The 16,561-nt window shown below is 39.9% G+C and overlaps 1 protein-coding gene across 1 annotated transcript in view; it reads right to left on the bottom strand.

Annotated features, from left to right (window-relative positions):
* Positions 1–16,561, bottom strand: part of ARHGAP26 (Rho GTPase activating protein 26) — a 198,339-nt gene that overhangs the window by 163,765 nt on the left and 18,013 nt on the right. The window contains exons 4-5 of the mRNA XM_021708767.1: positions 7,314–7,379; positions 2,130–2,204 (exon numbers count right to left, since the gene is read on the bottom strand). Coding sequence (XP_021564442.1) covers positions 2,130–2,133 — 4 coding nt within the window. The 5' untranslated portion in view covers positions 2,134–2,204; positions 7,314–7,379. The remainder of the gene's footprint in view (positions 1–2,129; positions 2,205–7,313; positions 7,380–16,561) is intronic.

Genomic DNA, 16,561 nt, shown 5'->3' with positions numbered 1-16,561 from the left:
TTCCTACAAAATAAAAAAACCAAACTCCTTAGCAAAATAATATAAATTCCTCAATAAATGAGACTACCTTAGGCTTTTCAGCTTTAACATTCCTATTACAGCCTCAAGTAGTTTATTCAAATATTAAAATAATAATAGTCACAGAATCAAGACCCTCTGCGATAGCCACCATAATCAATCCTGATTTCTGTCCCCTGCCCCCATCATGCCATGGCTCATAATACTTCCTGAGTCTAAATTAATCTCTCCTTCACTATTCAACCTTTCAGTCCCAGCTTATATTAAGCACTAATATCATAGTTTTCATGACAGCTGTCACATACATACATATTTCACCTTATCAGGCAAGACTCTTTGTAGAAAAGAACTGGCTCCTTCTAAAGCTTAATCTCTAGCATGGACAATCTGTCCCAGTGAGCAACTAATGATTGATACCTACTATTAGGCACTTAATTCTTCCTTACATTAAATTTCTAAAAAATTAACTATACAACCGTACAGTGCAGCAATTGCACACTTGGGCAATTATCCAAGAGGAACAAATGTATGTTCACACAGAAACCTGTACACAAATATTTATAGCAGCTTTATTCATAATAGCCTCAAACTGGAAAACAACTCAGATGTCCTTCAATGGATGAATGGTTCCACAAAGTATGCAACATCCATACAATGCAATACCACTTGACAATAACAAAGAGCCAACTGATGACACCCGAACAACTTGAATAAGTCCTGAGGGAATTATGCTGACTGAAAAACAAAGCCAATTCCAAAAAGTTATGTATTGCATAATTCCATTTACACAACAATCTTGAAATGACAAAATTACAGAAATGAAGAACAGACTACCAGTTACCAGGGGTTTGGGATGAGATGTAAGGTGGAAGTGTGGCAGATGACTGTGGGGCATCCCAAGGAATGCCTGTGGAGATAGAAACATTCTGCACCTTGACCATGTCAATGTCAAATTCTGGTTGTGATATTGAAATACAGTTTTTCAAGAGGTTATCGACAGAGGAAACTGGGTAAAGGGTACAATGAGATCTCTATGTATTATTTCTCACATATCTGCATGTATATCTACAACTATCTCCCAATGTTTAACGTTTAAAAAACCATAAAACCAAAAAGCAGATACTCCCAAATAATTATAGTTTCAAATAACAGATCTCACAATAATTGATAATACAACAGGATTTTGCCCACTAAAGGTGAATGGCTCTGTCAAACAGAGATACATAAGAGTCATTCTGATCAACATGAGAAAAAAGCTTTCTTTACATGGCAAAAGAAATTACAACTACTAACAAGAAAACTGTCCCTGCCCAGAACACCACACTGGGATCCCAAGTGATAGTCTATCTCCTCAGGCGCACGGCTGGGCTTCCATGAAGATGAATAAAGCCACCCATCTGTGAAATTTGATCTGTTTGCCATTTAGATCCATGTGACTCACTGAGGCTGGCTGCATTCATATCTAAAAATACAGGAAATCTGCAGCCTAAGCAAATTTGGCTCCTTGGTTTTTTATTCAAATATCGTACATTTAGAGATAGTGGTTTTATATTTATATCATGCAGCAGTAAAGGAGGTTCTGCTGCTCAAGTGACAGATACTCGGTTGAAATCTAGAAGCAAAAAGGATAAGAAGATTTATCTACATATATACATTTTATCTGGGAGTTACATGACACCGCTCAGTAATAGAAACATGAACTCTGAGGTCCTCTGCAGGATAGAATGATGCCTTTCCTTGGGCATTGGGTGTGTCCCACTAAATACCTGTCCCAAAAGAGGCCAGAAGGAGTCATGAGCTATTAAAGACAGAGTAGGGTGTGTGGTGGTCACATAAGTGACTCAGCACCACTTGGACTAGCAACACCAAGTCTACAGACAGAGGATGTGATGCCTTGGGCCTAGCATTTTTAGTTTTGTCCAGTCCTACTAGAACTTTTCCCAGCAGTGCCCACAGCCATGACAACTGGCGAATGGGATGTTTGGTTTCTGGATGTTAGCTCCTGAACACCCCCGAGTCATTCTCCAGAAGCAGTCCCACTTCACTGCCCGGGGGACTTTTCAGAGTGGGCCTCCCCAGGAACCTGCCAGCAGAACCACTGTAGCACTCACCCATCAGGACACTCAGTAACTTCTGCACTCTGGAGTTGACCCCCACAATTCGGTACAGCCCTTGCTCGTTGATCCCTGAGGAAAGGAACAGTGATGATTTAATTAGAGGCACATCAGAAAACACAAGTTGGGCCAACCCAGCCAAATGCACTTTTTTTTTTTCATTTTACCATTCCTTCTAAAAGCTGCTCTAATTAAAGTCCCCTGTCACTCAGCTCAGTCTTAGCAAAGGAGTGGGATCTGGCACAGCTGTCTAGGATTTCATGGGTGTGCTGCACACTTCAGCCCTCATGTTAGTTCAGTTATCAGAGGGGAAAGAAACTTTCCTTTTCTCTTGCCAAAGGCAGCATCTGAAGTTTTGAAAGACATAAAATACATACTTTTAAATACATTCTATTTAACCAGTTTTGTAAAAATGGCATGATTAAATATTCATACCACAAAAAGGACAAATACTTTACAATCTATTTTTACATATAGAATGAAAATATTGAGGTATAAAGACATTTTAAATTTTAGGGACTGTTAGCCGGGACTGTTCGCCAGGACTGAAAAATGAGAAGATCCATTCATTTGTATCATAAATATTCTTTATATTAAAAAAAAAATGACTACCTTCATTTCATTCAACCCAAGAAACTGTGCCAATAGACCAGAAAGAGTTTGCTTTCAAACACCTGAACAAAGAATCAAAAATGAACCTACTTCTGTTCATTTAAATACATGGATTAGATCACCACAGTACCATTTACAGAAGGGAGCAATGTAGGCCAAATGATTTGAAATGATTTTCCTCCTGTCAGTCCTAGGCCTGATATGTGATCCTCTCAAGTAACTGGACTCCTGATTCCTATCTTATTCCTCTGATGTCTATTCTCCAACCAGTAGCCAAAGTGAACTTCTTAAAGTATACATCAGTTCACATCATCTCTCCTCTTAATGCCCTCCAGTGTCTTCCACTGTATTGAGACGATACCCAGAACTCCATGGGGTGGCCTACACAAGGGGACCGCCAGCCCAGGTCTGGCCATGTCATCAGCCACAGCATGCTGCTCAGCCACACCAGCTCTCTTGTCACTCTAACACACCAAACTCCTGTCCTCACCCCTCATCCTTTGCTCTAGCTGTTTCCTCTGCTTGAAATGTTCTTCTCCCAGATCTCTCCATCATTCAAGTCTCAACTTCAGTGCAACCTCCTCAGTCTAATGGATCCTGTGACCAACACTACTAGTCACTCCCTGGCCCTGTTTTTTTTCTTTTCTTTTCTTTTCTTTTTGAGTCAGAGTCTCACTCTGTTGCTCAGACTGGAGTGCAGTAGCATGATCATGGCTCACTGAAGCTTCAGCCTCCTGGGCTCAGGCAATCCTTCTGCTTCAGCCTCCCAAGTAGCTGGGACTACAGGCATGCTCCATCACAACGACTTTTTAAATTTTTCTGTAGAGATGAGGTCTGACTATGCTGTCTAGGCTGGTCTGGAACTCCTGGGACTCAAGCAATCCTCCTGCCTTTGCATCCCAAAGTGCTGGGACTGCAGGTGCGAGTCACCATGCCCATCCTGTTTTCTTTGCTTTATGGTAGCTAACAACATCTGAAATGATGTTCTTAATTTGGTTCCTTGTTTGTCTTCCTCTCAACAATGAGAATGTAAACTCTAAGTACAGTGATTCTGTCTTGTTCCCTATCATATTCCAAGCCCCTAGATCAGAACAATGTACATGGAAATGAACAAAACACTGAGCTATACTCCATCACTATAAAAAACTTAGGGGGCAGAATACAATTTTCTGGAAGAAATTCAGGAAAGGATTGATTCTGTAGTATCTTCAACAAGGTCTATATAGAAGCAGGACTAATGAATATAAGGAAGAGGTCTGGAATGGCAGGACTTTACAGCTGAAAGGACCTGTAAAATTGTGTACTTCATCCTGCATCATTCACAGGCTAGGAACCCCTGGTCAAAACTAAAGGACAGGTCCCAAATTATTTAGTAAGGGGTCAGCTCAAAGGGCCTGAAGGGTCTGAAATGTCTCTACTTCTTTTATCCCTTGTGCTTCTTTAGGACTTTACATAATCCCAGTTCTTCCTCAGACAATTATTGATGAATCAAGAGAATATGAGAAGTCTGCCCATCTCTAGTTATCATAAATATGCATGTACATACATGTGATGCAATACAGAGATACCCACTTCCTTCAATTATTTGTGCTAAAATGGCACCCAACTCCCACTGTCCTTATTTCTTCTTTATGCAACATGAAAACTTTGTTAGAAGTTAAAACACATCATTTTCACCCTCATGTTAGAGGGGGAGGGGGCAAGGAAGTAAAGGCTAAGAAATCAAATCAACTTGTGACCCCCTTCTTCTTCTCCTACGTACTGCATATATTTTCAAGTTTTACACTAGAAGAGGTTGCCCTCCTGAGCTACTGATTTGCGTTTGCCATAGACTCTGAATAGTTGCTTTGTTTTGTTTCTTGAGCGAGGTTTCACTGTGTTACCCAGACTAGAGTGCTGAGGCATGATCATAGCTCATCATAGCCTCGACCTCCTGAACTCAGGTGATCCTTCCAACCTCAGCCTCCTGAGTAGCTGGGACTATAGGCGTGTACCACCATGACTGGCTAATTTTTTGATTTTCTGTAGAGACAAGGTCTCATTGTTGTCCAGGCTGATATCTAACTCCTGGGCTCAAGAAATCCTCCCACCTCAGCCTCCCAAAGTGCTGGGATTATGAGCATGAGTCATTGTGCCTGGTCTTGAACAGTTTTAAATGATTAGGTTTCCCTCTTGAGTTTGGCTGCTAAAAACTGAGAGACGAGCAGGTAGTCCACCTCAGGCAAGTATATGAACCTCATCGGAGATGAGGAATTTTTGTTCTGTGCTCACTTTTGGCTCCATTTTTATGCCTCTTCCTTTGCTAACCCTGTACCTCTTTTTCTCATTCTTTTCTTTTAAAATAAAAATAAGAATGGAAACTCTTATTGAAAAATTACCTCAGTAATATAAACTTCAAAAAAATTAGAAACTATAGTTAAGGCAAATAGATGAGTCAAAGGAAGATGGTAGAAATCAGCACAGAGCCACAGACACCACAATGAAACCATACAATACAACCTCCCCTTTCCTTGCAACTCCCAGTATGGGTTCATACTGGGCAGCAGTGTTATAATTTTCATGTTTTCACTTAATGTATATAATTAAGAAAATGTTGAATGTCAACAAATGTATTTCTACTGCATTTTTAGTGATCCCTGGTTTTTTACTACATGTGTACCAGTGTTGATTTAACCAATTTTTTAAACATTTGACCAGTTTCTGATTTTGCACCTCAACAAGACCACTGTGTAAACATCTTAATGGCTTAACGTGGCCCACATTCTTATTTCCTCAAGATCAATTCCCAGAAATCTCATCTTCAACTTTATATTCTCTCCATATGTCTTATATATCTTTACAAGCTGACTTAGCTCTTTGTTTAAGGGAGGTACAGAAGAAAGAAGCAACCACTTAGAAAATGTTTCCACATATTAAAACAACTACTTTGGAAAGAGTATCTTTTGATGGAATACAAAAGAGTTTTTTCCCTTCTCCCTCTACTCAATGCATCATAGTGCATATTTCTCAACTGTTAAGAGTTATGAGCCCTGCTTTAAAAGCCAGGATCTCTTTCAAGCAAATAAAGAGGAATAGTAGGTTGAGAGGTTGTGGAGTAAATAAGAATCACATCTCTGACAACAGTTCAACTCAAACCCAGTAAAAGCATGGCTAACAGCTTTTCTCAGGGGTATAATAGATCAGTGAGCTCAAAGCACCAAACTGATGGAGTTGAGGACTCTCCTTTGGGGGAGTCTCCAAGGAAGGAGTGGAGAGCAACAGAATGAATCAGCTTCCTTGATCTCAATGTCCTGCTCATATGAACCCAGAGAAGGTAAGTGTATAACATGGGTCTGATCCTTTCCTTTTACCTGGATGGTCTCTAGGGATTAGCTTCACAGAGTACCCAGGGTTCACAGACCCCAAGATATCCACCAGAGAGAATTCAGGGCATCCACAAACATAGACAGGAAAACAATTACATTTTATCTTCACTAACCTATAACTGACATTACGCATTTCCTTCTATTATGAATGTAGACAACAAATCACAGTGGCATTAGCAGTACTGCACCTTGGTCAGAAATCACAGATATTTTCATAAGCATTACAACTGTTACAGACATCTTAAATGTCACTACTCCAGATTAGATCAGTTATCAGTCCGACCATTATAATTTGTTAAAGTGCTAACAAAGAAACACACATATTATTATAACCCAATTACGTTTTTTAAAAAAAAAAATATGAGGGGGACCCAAAAAATCATAATTATCTTTTAGAGGTTGGGTCCTTGTAGTACAGTCTTCCCCAGTAGGTAAGTGTTCCAGGAACCCATCAGCAACAGTGTACCCACTAGTGTTGTTGTAAGAGACTGCATTTGGCCTCAGTGAATTTTGGGGGGAGACTCTCAATATGTTTGCCCATTTCTTGATGGGTGATTTACAAATGCACCTACCCATGTAGCGCTGAGTGTTCGGTAGTTTTTAACCAAAAACAGCATGAAGTCCATGCTCCACCCTCCCTATTCACCTGATTTCACACAGAGTGACTTGTTGTTGTTGTTGTTTCCCTGGATTAAAAAAGTCCTCAAAGGGAAACACCTCGCTGATGTGAAAGAGGCGAAACAAAAAATGGCAGAAGCACTCATCCAAATAGACAAGTTCAAAAACTGTTTTGCGCAGTGGAAAAAGTGTCTTGATAGGTGTACTACATCAAACGGAGAGTACTTTGAAGGTGACTGAAGTTTAAACATGTAAGAATAAATACACCATTTTTTATAAATAAATTCTGTTTATTGGGGGTCCCCCCTCGTATTTTAAACACTGAATTTCAGTAATTGTTTTCTATAGTTCTGTGTATTTTATAAGCATACATTTAAAACATTGTTCTGATCAGCCAAGCAAGTCGATGGCAGCAAATCAGTTGAGAACCCCTGCTTCAGACCAGCAGGACTTGTGGAAACACTAAGAGTGGCACCCAGGGAGCTAATGAGTCACTTAAAGTCAGGAAACAGAAAGTAGCACATCTGACTCCTCACCAGATGTGTGACCTTCTACGAGAACAATACCATCTGCTCAACTACTTTACCTCTGGTTTCCACAGCATGGATGCATTTCCTGATTATGCTGAAGCCAATGCTGTCCAACTGCGCAGCTGAAAGAGGAAGAAAAGTGCAGTCAAGTGGCTAGCCATGCAAAACAGCCTCAGGATGAGGCATGGCCAACCTGCAAGAACCAATCTCATGCAGTGACCATGTGTTCTTTTAATTTTTCCCAAAGAAGGTACAGGGATCATCATCATCACCATCACAGTTGACATCAACTGAGAGCTTTCCATATGCTAGGTACGGTTCTAAGTGTTTTGCATGTGTTTTCTCATTTAGTGATCATGCCCCAAGTTACAGAAACCTGCAAGGTTATTCTCAATTTATAGCTGAAGAAATTGCAGCATAGATCGGCACTTTTAAATTGCTTTACTATAAATAGGAGCTGTAGGACTAACTACTTGAGGTTTCTTTCAAAAATCAAAAATTAAGCAGTCTATAAATGTTGGGTAAGTGCTTTAAGTAGAGTAACTCATTTAAAACTACCAAGTCCTCCAGGTAAATACTATCATTAGCTCCTTATTACAGATGAAGAAACTGAGGTGTGGTAAAACTATGCATCCTGACTAAATGTGCAGAGTTAATACATGGATACTTGCTAAAGAGCTTATAGCATCAAACTACCTTAAATGTGACCCTGAGCATAATCCTGCTCAGGTGACCAGAAGAAAGAAAAAATGGAAAAAAGGAAAACAAAAACAAAAAAAAACATGGCTGAGGCAAGATGATTGTATGAGCCTGCAGGTTCGAGACCAGCCTGGGCAACATGGTGAGATCGCGTCTCTACAATAAATCAAAAAATTAACCAGGCATGGTTGTGCATGCCTGTAGTTCCAGCTACTTGAAAGGCTGAGGCAGAAGGATCACCGGAGCCCAGCAAGTTGACGCTGGGGTGATTGTGAGCATGCCACTGCACTCCAGCCTGGGTGATGAAGTGAGATTCCAACTAAAAAAACAAATACAAAAAAACCCCAAAAAACAAACAAACAAAAAAAACATGACCCAGAGGAAAATTACAATAACCAAGGACAAAGAAGCTACCTGAAGAAGAACCACTTGATGTGGTAAGTCAGCAGGTGCTGACAGAGTTTTCCATTTGCTTCAAAACTCACTAATGTCACTCAGAAAACAAATGATCAACAGCAGTAACTTTTTCCATAGCAGAGAACCAATTTCTAACCTGACAACGAAACTGGAAATTTACCAAAATCCATCCCTCCCCATGCTTTGGTTACCTAGTGATAAAAAGTGTAAAAAGTATATGGCAATCCTTAAGAGTGGATTCATCTTAGATCTTCTTAGGATATTAGGAAAAGACATTCTACAACCTAATGTTCAAAGTGGAGAAGAAGGTGGCACAAAGTAGAAAGGTGAGTTTTTATAAATGATTTGTGATCATCCCAGGACAAGTAATAAACTTGTAATATATGAGAACTGAGAAGAACCCGAATTTACCTTGGATCTAATCTAAATGGAATATTTCTCAAATTCTTAACACATATAAGTGAACAAAGATGCAATGAATTTTTTTTTTTTTTCTTTTTTTTTGATTGGGGTCTCACTCTGTCACCCAGGCTAGAGTGCAGTGGAACACTCACAGCCACTACAGCCTCGACCTGCTGGGCTCAGGCAATCCTTCTGCCTGGAACTACAAGCATGCATCATCACATCCAGCTAATTTTTTGATTTATTGTAGAGATGAGGTCTTGCCAAGTTGGACAAGCTGGTCTTGAACCACAGGGTTCAGGCAATCCTCTCACCATGGCCTCCCAAAGTGCTAGGATTACAGGCCTGAGCCACCACACCCGGGTTAAAGATTCTTTAAAATTACAAAATCACTGAGAATTCCCAAAATCAAACTAAAAAGGAATGATGATTTCTCAAAATTTCTCCTCCCAAATGAAATACCTCCTGTACTTACATGCAAACGTATTGCTTAGTGAATCTTACTATAAATACACTTAGCCTCTTGGATAGTAAGTAAAGTATTCAAAAAGGAACAGAAAAGCCATGTTTTTCTCCCTAGAGGGTACCTTCTATACAAACCATTCTTATTCCCTTGAAATGGTAAGGAGCCTACTATAGTACTCAATCTCTTTTTTTTTTTTTTCCCAGCACTCCAGAAATTGTGATATCTCCAGGTTTCTGACTACAAAGTTGCAAGTCAAATTAAAATAATTCTTCTAGACAAAATTCAATTAACTGATACAATAGACATTTTTCAAGTGTAATAACAACCTATAATACATAGGCCAAATACCTGTTGGAATTCAGGGGAGAATTTTTAAAAATAACAGCTTTATTGAGTTATAATTCACATTATATGTGGTATGCCTAGCTTCTTTCACTTAATATAATGTTTTCAAAGTTAATCCATGCTGAATCATAAGTACTTCATTTCCTTTTATGGCTAAATAATATTCCATTTTCCTGATATACCACATTTTGTTATCCATTCATCAGCTGATAGACACTTGCGCTGTTTCTACTTTTTGGCTATTATGTATAATGTTACAATGAACATCTATGTTCAAGTCTTTGTATGAACATATATTTTCATTTCTCTTAAGTACATACCTAGCAGTATTATTGCCAGGTAATAGGATAACTCTATGCATAACTTTGAAGAACTGCCTGTTTTCCACAGCAGTTGCACCATTTTACCATTTTACATTCCCACCAGCAATGTATGAGGGTTCCAATTTCTCCACATCCTTGCCAACATTTGTTATTGTCTTTTTTATTATACCTATCCTAGTGGATATCAAATGATATCTCATTACGGTTTTGATTTGTATTTCCCTAATGACTAATGATGTTGGGCATCTTTTCATGTGCAGGGGAGGATTTTTGTTCCTTTATATAGTAGTCAGAATAGAGCCTACTAGAAAGTATTTTTCAGACAGGGAATTACTTTTTGTGCTTAAGGAGGTTTCCACAATGTTTATAATATGATTCAATAATCAAGTGAAGTCTTTTAGTTCTTCTTTTGTGAAGTGCTTAAGAAAATCTTTTCAAAGGAATGATAGTCAAAGAAGTTTGGGAGAGAAAGAACTGTCATTTTGTACAGTACTATGGGGAACTGCTGAGACACAATCAAAATTTGGATGTTTTAAAAGCTTGTCTGTCACAATCCCATTCACAATAGCCACACAAAAAAAAAATAAATAAAATACCTCAGCATCTATCTAACCAAAGAAGTGAAAGACCTTTACAATAAGAACTACAAAACACTCAAAGAAATCGAGGATGACACAGATGGAAGAACATCTCCTGCTTATGGTCTAGAAGAATCAATATCATCAAGATGTCCATTCTACCCAAGGCAATCTACAGATTCAATGTAATCCCTATCAAATTACCAACATCATTTTTCACAAACCTAGAAAAGATAATACAGAAATTCATATGGAAGCAAAAAAGAGCCTGAATAGCTCAAGAAATCCTCAGCAAAAAGAACAAAGCAGGGGGCATCACATTTTCAGACTTTAAATTTTATACAAGGCAGCCAGGCTCGGTGGCTCAGCCTGTAATCCTGCGCCTTTGGGAGGCTGAGGTGAGTGGATTGCCTGAGCCCGCGGGTTCGAGACCCACCTGGGCAATGAGACCTCATCTCTATAATAAATCAAAAAATCAGCTGGGCATGGTAGCACATGCCTGTAATTCCGGCCACTTGGAAGGCTGAGGCGGAAGGATCGCCAGAGCCCAGCAGGTTGAGGCTGCGGTGGCCGGGAGTGGCCACTGCACTCCAGTCTAAGTGACAGAGTGAGACTCCAACTCAAAAAAAAAAAAAAAAAAATTTTATACAAGGCTACAGTAACCAAGACAGCATGGTACTGGTACAAAAATAGGCACACAGACCAATAGAACAGGACAGAAAATCTGGAAATAAAACCACAGATTTTCAATCAACTTATCTTCAACAAAGTCGACAAAAACAAACATTGGGGAGATGAAATCATATTTAGCAAATGGTGCTGAGAAAACTGGCTAGCCACATGCAGAAGAATGAAAATAGACATCTACCTAATACCATATACCAAAATTAACTCAAAATTGTTCAAGGATTTAAATGTGAAACCTCAAACTATAAGAATCTTCGAAGAAAACACCTTCCCGGGCATCAGAGTAGGCAATGAACTCATGTTAAAGTCCTCAAAAGCAAATGCAGCAAAATCTAAAATTGACAGATGGAAATTTATCAAGTTAAGAAGTTTTTGCACAGCAAAAAAAATCATCAAGATTGTAGAAAGACAACTCACAGAATGGGAAACAATATCTGCAAACAATGCAGCTGGCAAAGACTTAACATCCAGAATCTACAAGGAACTCAAACAAATTGACAGGAACAGATCAAAAAAAAATTTTTTTAAACCCATTAAAGAGCGGGCAAAGGACACGAACAGACATTACTCAAAGAACACCATCCAAGTAGCCAACAAACATATGAAAACATGCTCAGCTTCACTAATTGTCAGAGAAATGCAAATAAAAAATGCAATGAGATACCACCTCACACCAGTCAGAATAGCTATCATTAAAAACTAAAAAAACAACAACAGGTGTTGGTGAGGCTGAGGAGAAAAGGGAGGACTTCTACACTGTTGGTGAGAATGTAGACTAGCTTGTGGAAAGCAGTGTGGCATTTTCTCAAAGAACTAAAAATTGGGCTACCATATGATCCAGCAATTCCACATAAGGGAATATACTCAGAGGAACATAAATTGCTCTACCAAAAAGACATCTGCATATGCATGTTCAATGCAGCACTATCCACAGTAGCAAAACCACGGAAGCAAACCACACGCCCATTGAAAATATGAAAATATTTTCATGAAAATAAAGAAAACATGATATGTATACACCATGGAATACTAAGCAGTCACAAAGAAGAACAAAATTATCTCCTTTGCAGCAACAAGGATGCAGCCAGAGATGATCATTCTAAGTAAACTATCACAGAAACAAAAAAATTGAATACCACACTGTCACTCATAAACGGGCCCTAAATATTGGGCATGTGAGCACCAAGGTGGGAAGAACAAACATTGGGCAGTGTTAAAAGAGTGGGAGGAACAGGGAGGAGGATGGGCACACAACCATCCATCCATTGGGTAGAGATGACTCACTAGAAGCCCAAACCTCACCTGCATGCCATTTACTTAGGTAGCAAATCCCCATATGCTCCACAACTCTGAACAAAAGATAAAGCTTGAAACTACAGTTCTAGAAGACAATCTGTCAGTATTTTCCAAATTAAAAATGCATACATACATTCTGTAACAAATCACAGAAGATCACAATACTTTCTATATAGTTGGCTTGACAAAAAGAAGTCAAGCCTGAATCTTATTAAGCCACTGCACCTGACTAAAATTTTATAGGAAACGCAAGGAACAGAGAATATGCTAAGTATACAATGCCATGGGGACACAATAAACAAGAGTCAGCAGAGTGTAGAAAATTCTTCAGGACAAACGACCCTGTCTCTTTAATCAATGTACTGCAAAAAAAATTTTTAAGAACAACAAAAAAACAGAGAGAGATGGGAACAGAGACCTGGGGACAAGGGTAGATTTGGGGGGCAAGATATAAATTAAAAGAGACTTTTATTTAAAGGCATATAAGTCAATCACAATGTGAATCTTATTTGGATCCCAAGTCAAACAGTAAAAACAGAACAAAAAATGTTTTTGACATTAAAACAATTGAAAATTTGAAGAAAAAAAAGAGAGTAGGTTTGTGAACACCGTTTTATCATAGGTATTGATAACTTCTGTCCTAGACAAAAACTATTTCCTTACCCCATGAACATCAATAAAAGTGCTGAAGAATTAGAAAGAACCTGGCGGCTGACAGTGAAGACCCCGGTAGTCATAAGACACAAGTGCACAAAGTCATCAGCCCAACTAGCAGGAAAAATGAAGAGAGAGTTGGACATAACCCTGTGGAGGCAAATCAATTCTTGAAGCTTTTTTTGTGGCACTGCAGGAAGTGGGATCTTTTTCTAGGTAAGTATTATTTAATGGAACAGAGTAAAATGAAACCTTTCAAATATATCCAGAAAAAAATTAAAGTTCTACCAGCCTACATTAACTACAACCACTTCTTTTGGAAAATGGCAAAGCAAAACCCCCACATTCAATCTCTTAGTAAATGTTCCTCCTTTGGTTTTCCCAACATTAGAGGTTCTTCATTTTGTTTTAAACCAGCAGGTCACTTTTCTTGAAATAAATCTTACACTGATGTTACCATAAAGACCTCAAATATTACATATGCAATGCAGTATTTCTCAGTGTATTTTAGTTGTCTAGGTCCAAATGTATAGCATTTACATATTGCAAAGTCAAACAATAAGAGCTCAAGGCATTTCTTTGTTAGCTTCTAATGTGTTCAAATTGCATATTGATGATAATTATAATTCTGTAAACAGATAAACCTGTGTTAAGAAATGGATCCTATCAAACAACAGGTCCTCCAACAAGGAGCTCAAGAAATACAGTTTAGCAACCACTGCTCTAAATCACTACTCAGGAACTAGTTTAAATTATTAACACTGTCCACTGCCCAGCATCCCAGCCCCCAAACCCCGGTTTAACTCATTGTCTCTGTCTCTTCTCTTACACACACACACAAACACACACAACACTTAACTTCTACTCTCATCAGCTTCAGCTTCCTGCTGATGTCATGATTAGGTGACTAACAATTAACAATTGTCTTATTATTTATCATGGACTGAGTACCACTAATGTGACAGGGACTACAGTGTACACATAGCCAGGTCATTCATCCTGATCTCTGCCCAGTGCATATATAATCTAAGTTAATTGAGATCTCCTAGTCTGAAAAGCAAATTCCCACTAAAAGGTTTAGTACACTCTCACTACCAAGCTAATGACAGAAAAAGTCTGAGTCTGAGTGGCCTGCCAGATGGAAGCGGCTGTCCTTAATCCCCTCAGGCAGGTGATTCAGCTCTTTCACTGAGCCAAGGCTCAGAAAAGGTCAGGGATTTATTTGCAATTTCTGTATCCTTATAATCTCCAGCAATAATCTCTCATTAAATATCTACTAGGCTTGCATTATTCCCTTAATTTGACTTGCGATGACTTGCTGCAGGCCCAGTGGCTCCCAGGCGTGACATCCACCATCCTGCAGCAAGACTTCCACTGGCCTGTCTTCCCTCCTCGGCTTCAGGCTCAGCTCTGCCTGGGCTCACACACAGGGCAGCCAAAGCAGTTGTCTTATCATGTGTGTTGGTAGAGCTTGCGCCAAATACCCAGAGTGACCTCCCCAGTCAGATATGCGCCATCTTTTTAACCTTCCTCCTTTCAGCCTTTGAAGCCTTGTTGTTTTCTGCCTTTTTAAAGAGAGAAAAGGGCCAGAGTAGCAAAACCTGTTTTCTCAAAGTTCTGTGGAGAACATGAGAACACAGGAGAAGGGGGTTTATGCTTGGTCACCTTGGAGAGTCTCAGGGCGGGGCACAGAAGTGGGGAGTGGATACCTGGGGCTATCATGCCTAGGATATGAACCTGGCAGGAGGGGGTCAGGTTAAATTCACATACCAGCTGTTTTACTGCAAAGGGCTTAAAAGAACAACCTGCCACAAAGCATAATAAGATTATTTTCTTGGTTAAAAGAAGGAGGCTGGTGGGCCAGGCAGAAAGATATGGCTTATAGCACAACTGTCACTGCTATACTGTGATGTCAAGGTCTCTACCATGCTCTGCAGCTTCTGGAACCCCACCTGAGATACGTTCACCTAGCTTTTTCCACCTTTGAAAAACATGAGGCGTGTAGATGATGGGGTGTGTGTGTGTGTAAGAGAGAATTATAGCAAAGCCATAAGAATCACCCTTGGTGCTGCCCCTATTTCCCACCCCCCATATCCGAATTACAGTCAAGTCCCTCAATTTTATCTCCTAATGTCTCAGTTGTGTAAGGCTCTCTCCATCGTCAACACCATCCTGATTGCAGCCCCTAACATTTGTTGCCAGGATGACAGCAGTGACCTTGGAGCTAGTCCCCTCGCACCTCTTCCTGTCCCCTCTTGTCTGCCCTCCACATTGCAGCTCCCAGGATCTTGCCCAAATCAGACCATGTCACTTCCCTGTGGCACCCCACTGTTCTCAAAGGATAACCCAAATCTTTACATACCCACAAAGCCCTGCATGGCCTGGCCCCACCTGCCTCCCCAGCTTCCATGGGCTGGGCTGCTGTCCCAGCTCTCAGCCACACTGTTTTTTCTTTGTATCACTGACCAGGCCCCACCCCCAGCCTTTGCACAGAATGTGGATTTCCCCTGGAAGCCCTTTGGCCCAAGTAGCTCACATTTGTCCTCAAGTGGCACTTCCTCAAAAAAGCCTTCTCCGACCTAACCCACTAGGTGAATACTCCCATTATGCACTTAAATAGAGCATCATCAATCTCTTGTTCAGAGTATGTTGCACAACTGCAAGTTACATTTATTTGATCTGTGACAAATATCTGTCCACCAAGCTAAAATATGTATATGAGATCAGCGGGCCATGTCTATTTTACTTATTTATTTCAGTCACTTATGTATCTCTTTCACTGTCTACAATCGTGCTGGACATGAAGTGGAAGTGTGCATGTAATTTTTCATTTTGGATGCATAGATAGGCAAATTAGTGACTGCATGGTAGAGAGCTGCTGAGGACAGTGTATCAAAACAACCTTTCAAATTCAACTGATATAAACCCTATGAAAGAAGATGAGTTATTTAAGCTTCTGGCCCTCAGCTTCCTTCATTTCTTGTGAGGATATAAAAGTTAAACAAAGAAATGAATGGCACGATCATGGCCACTGCAGCCTCCATCTGCTGGGCTCAGGTGATCCTTCTGCCTTGGCCTTCTAAGAAGCTGGAACTACAGGTGGGCCTCACCACACCCGGCTAATTTTTTGATTTACTATAAAGACAAGGTCTTATCAAGTTATCTAGGCTGGTCTTGAATCCCTGGGTTCTGGCAATCCTCTCACCTCTGCCTCCCGAAGTGCTGGGATTACAGGCATGCACCACTGCACCCGGTTTATCCCTGGAATTCTAACCAAGCCCCGAGGAGACAAATCCTTATCCAAAGGAGAGAAGCTGATCTACTGAATTAGTCTCAGCATGCATTAGAGTAACTGTTCCTAAACCTGGTATTCAACAGAATTTTCCTTGTCTGAAAATTTTCTCCAGAAAACTCATTCAATTTTCCTTTAAAAAAAC

Source organism: Carlito syrichta, unplaced genomic scaffold (genome assembly GCF_000164805.1).
Source record: "Carlito syrichta isolate Samal-C Ts95f unplaced genomic scaffold, Tarsius_syrichta-2.0.1 Scaffold147091, whole genome shotgun sequence".
NCBI classification, from domain to species: Eukaryota; Metazoa; Chordata; class Mammalia; order Primates; family Tarsiidae; genus Carlito; species Carlito syrichta.
This window is presented reverse-complemented; position numbering and strand designations above follow the sequence as displayed.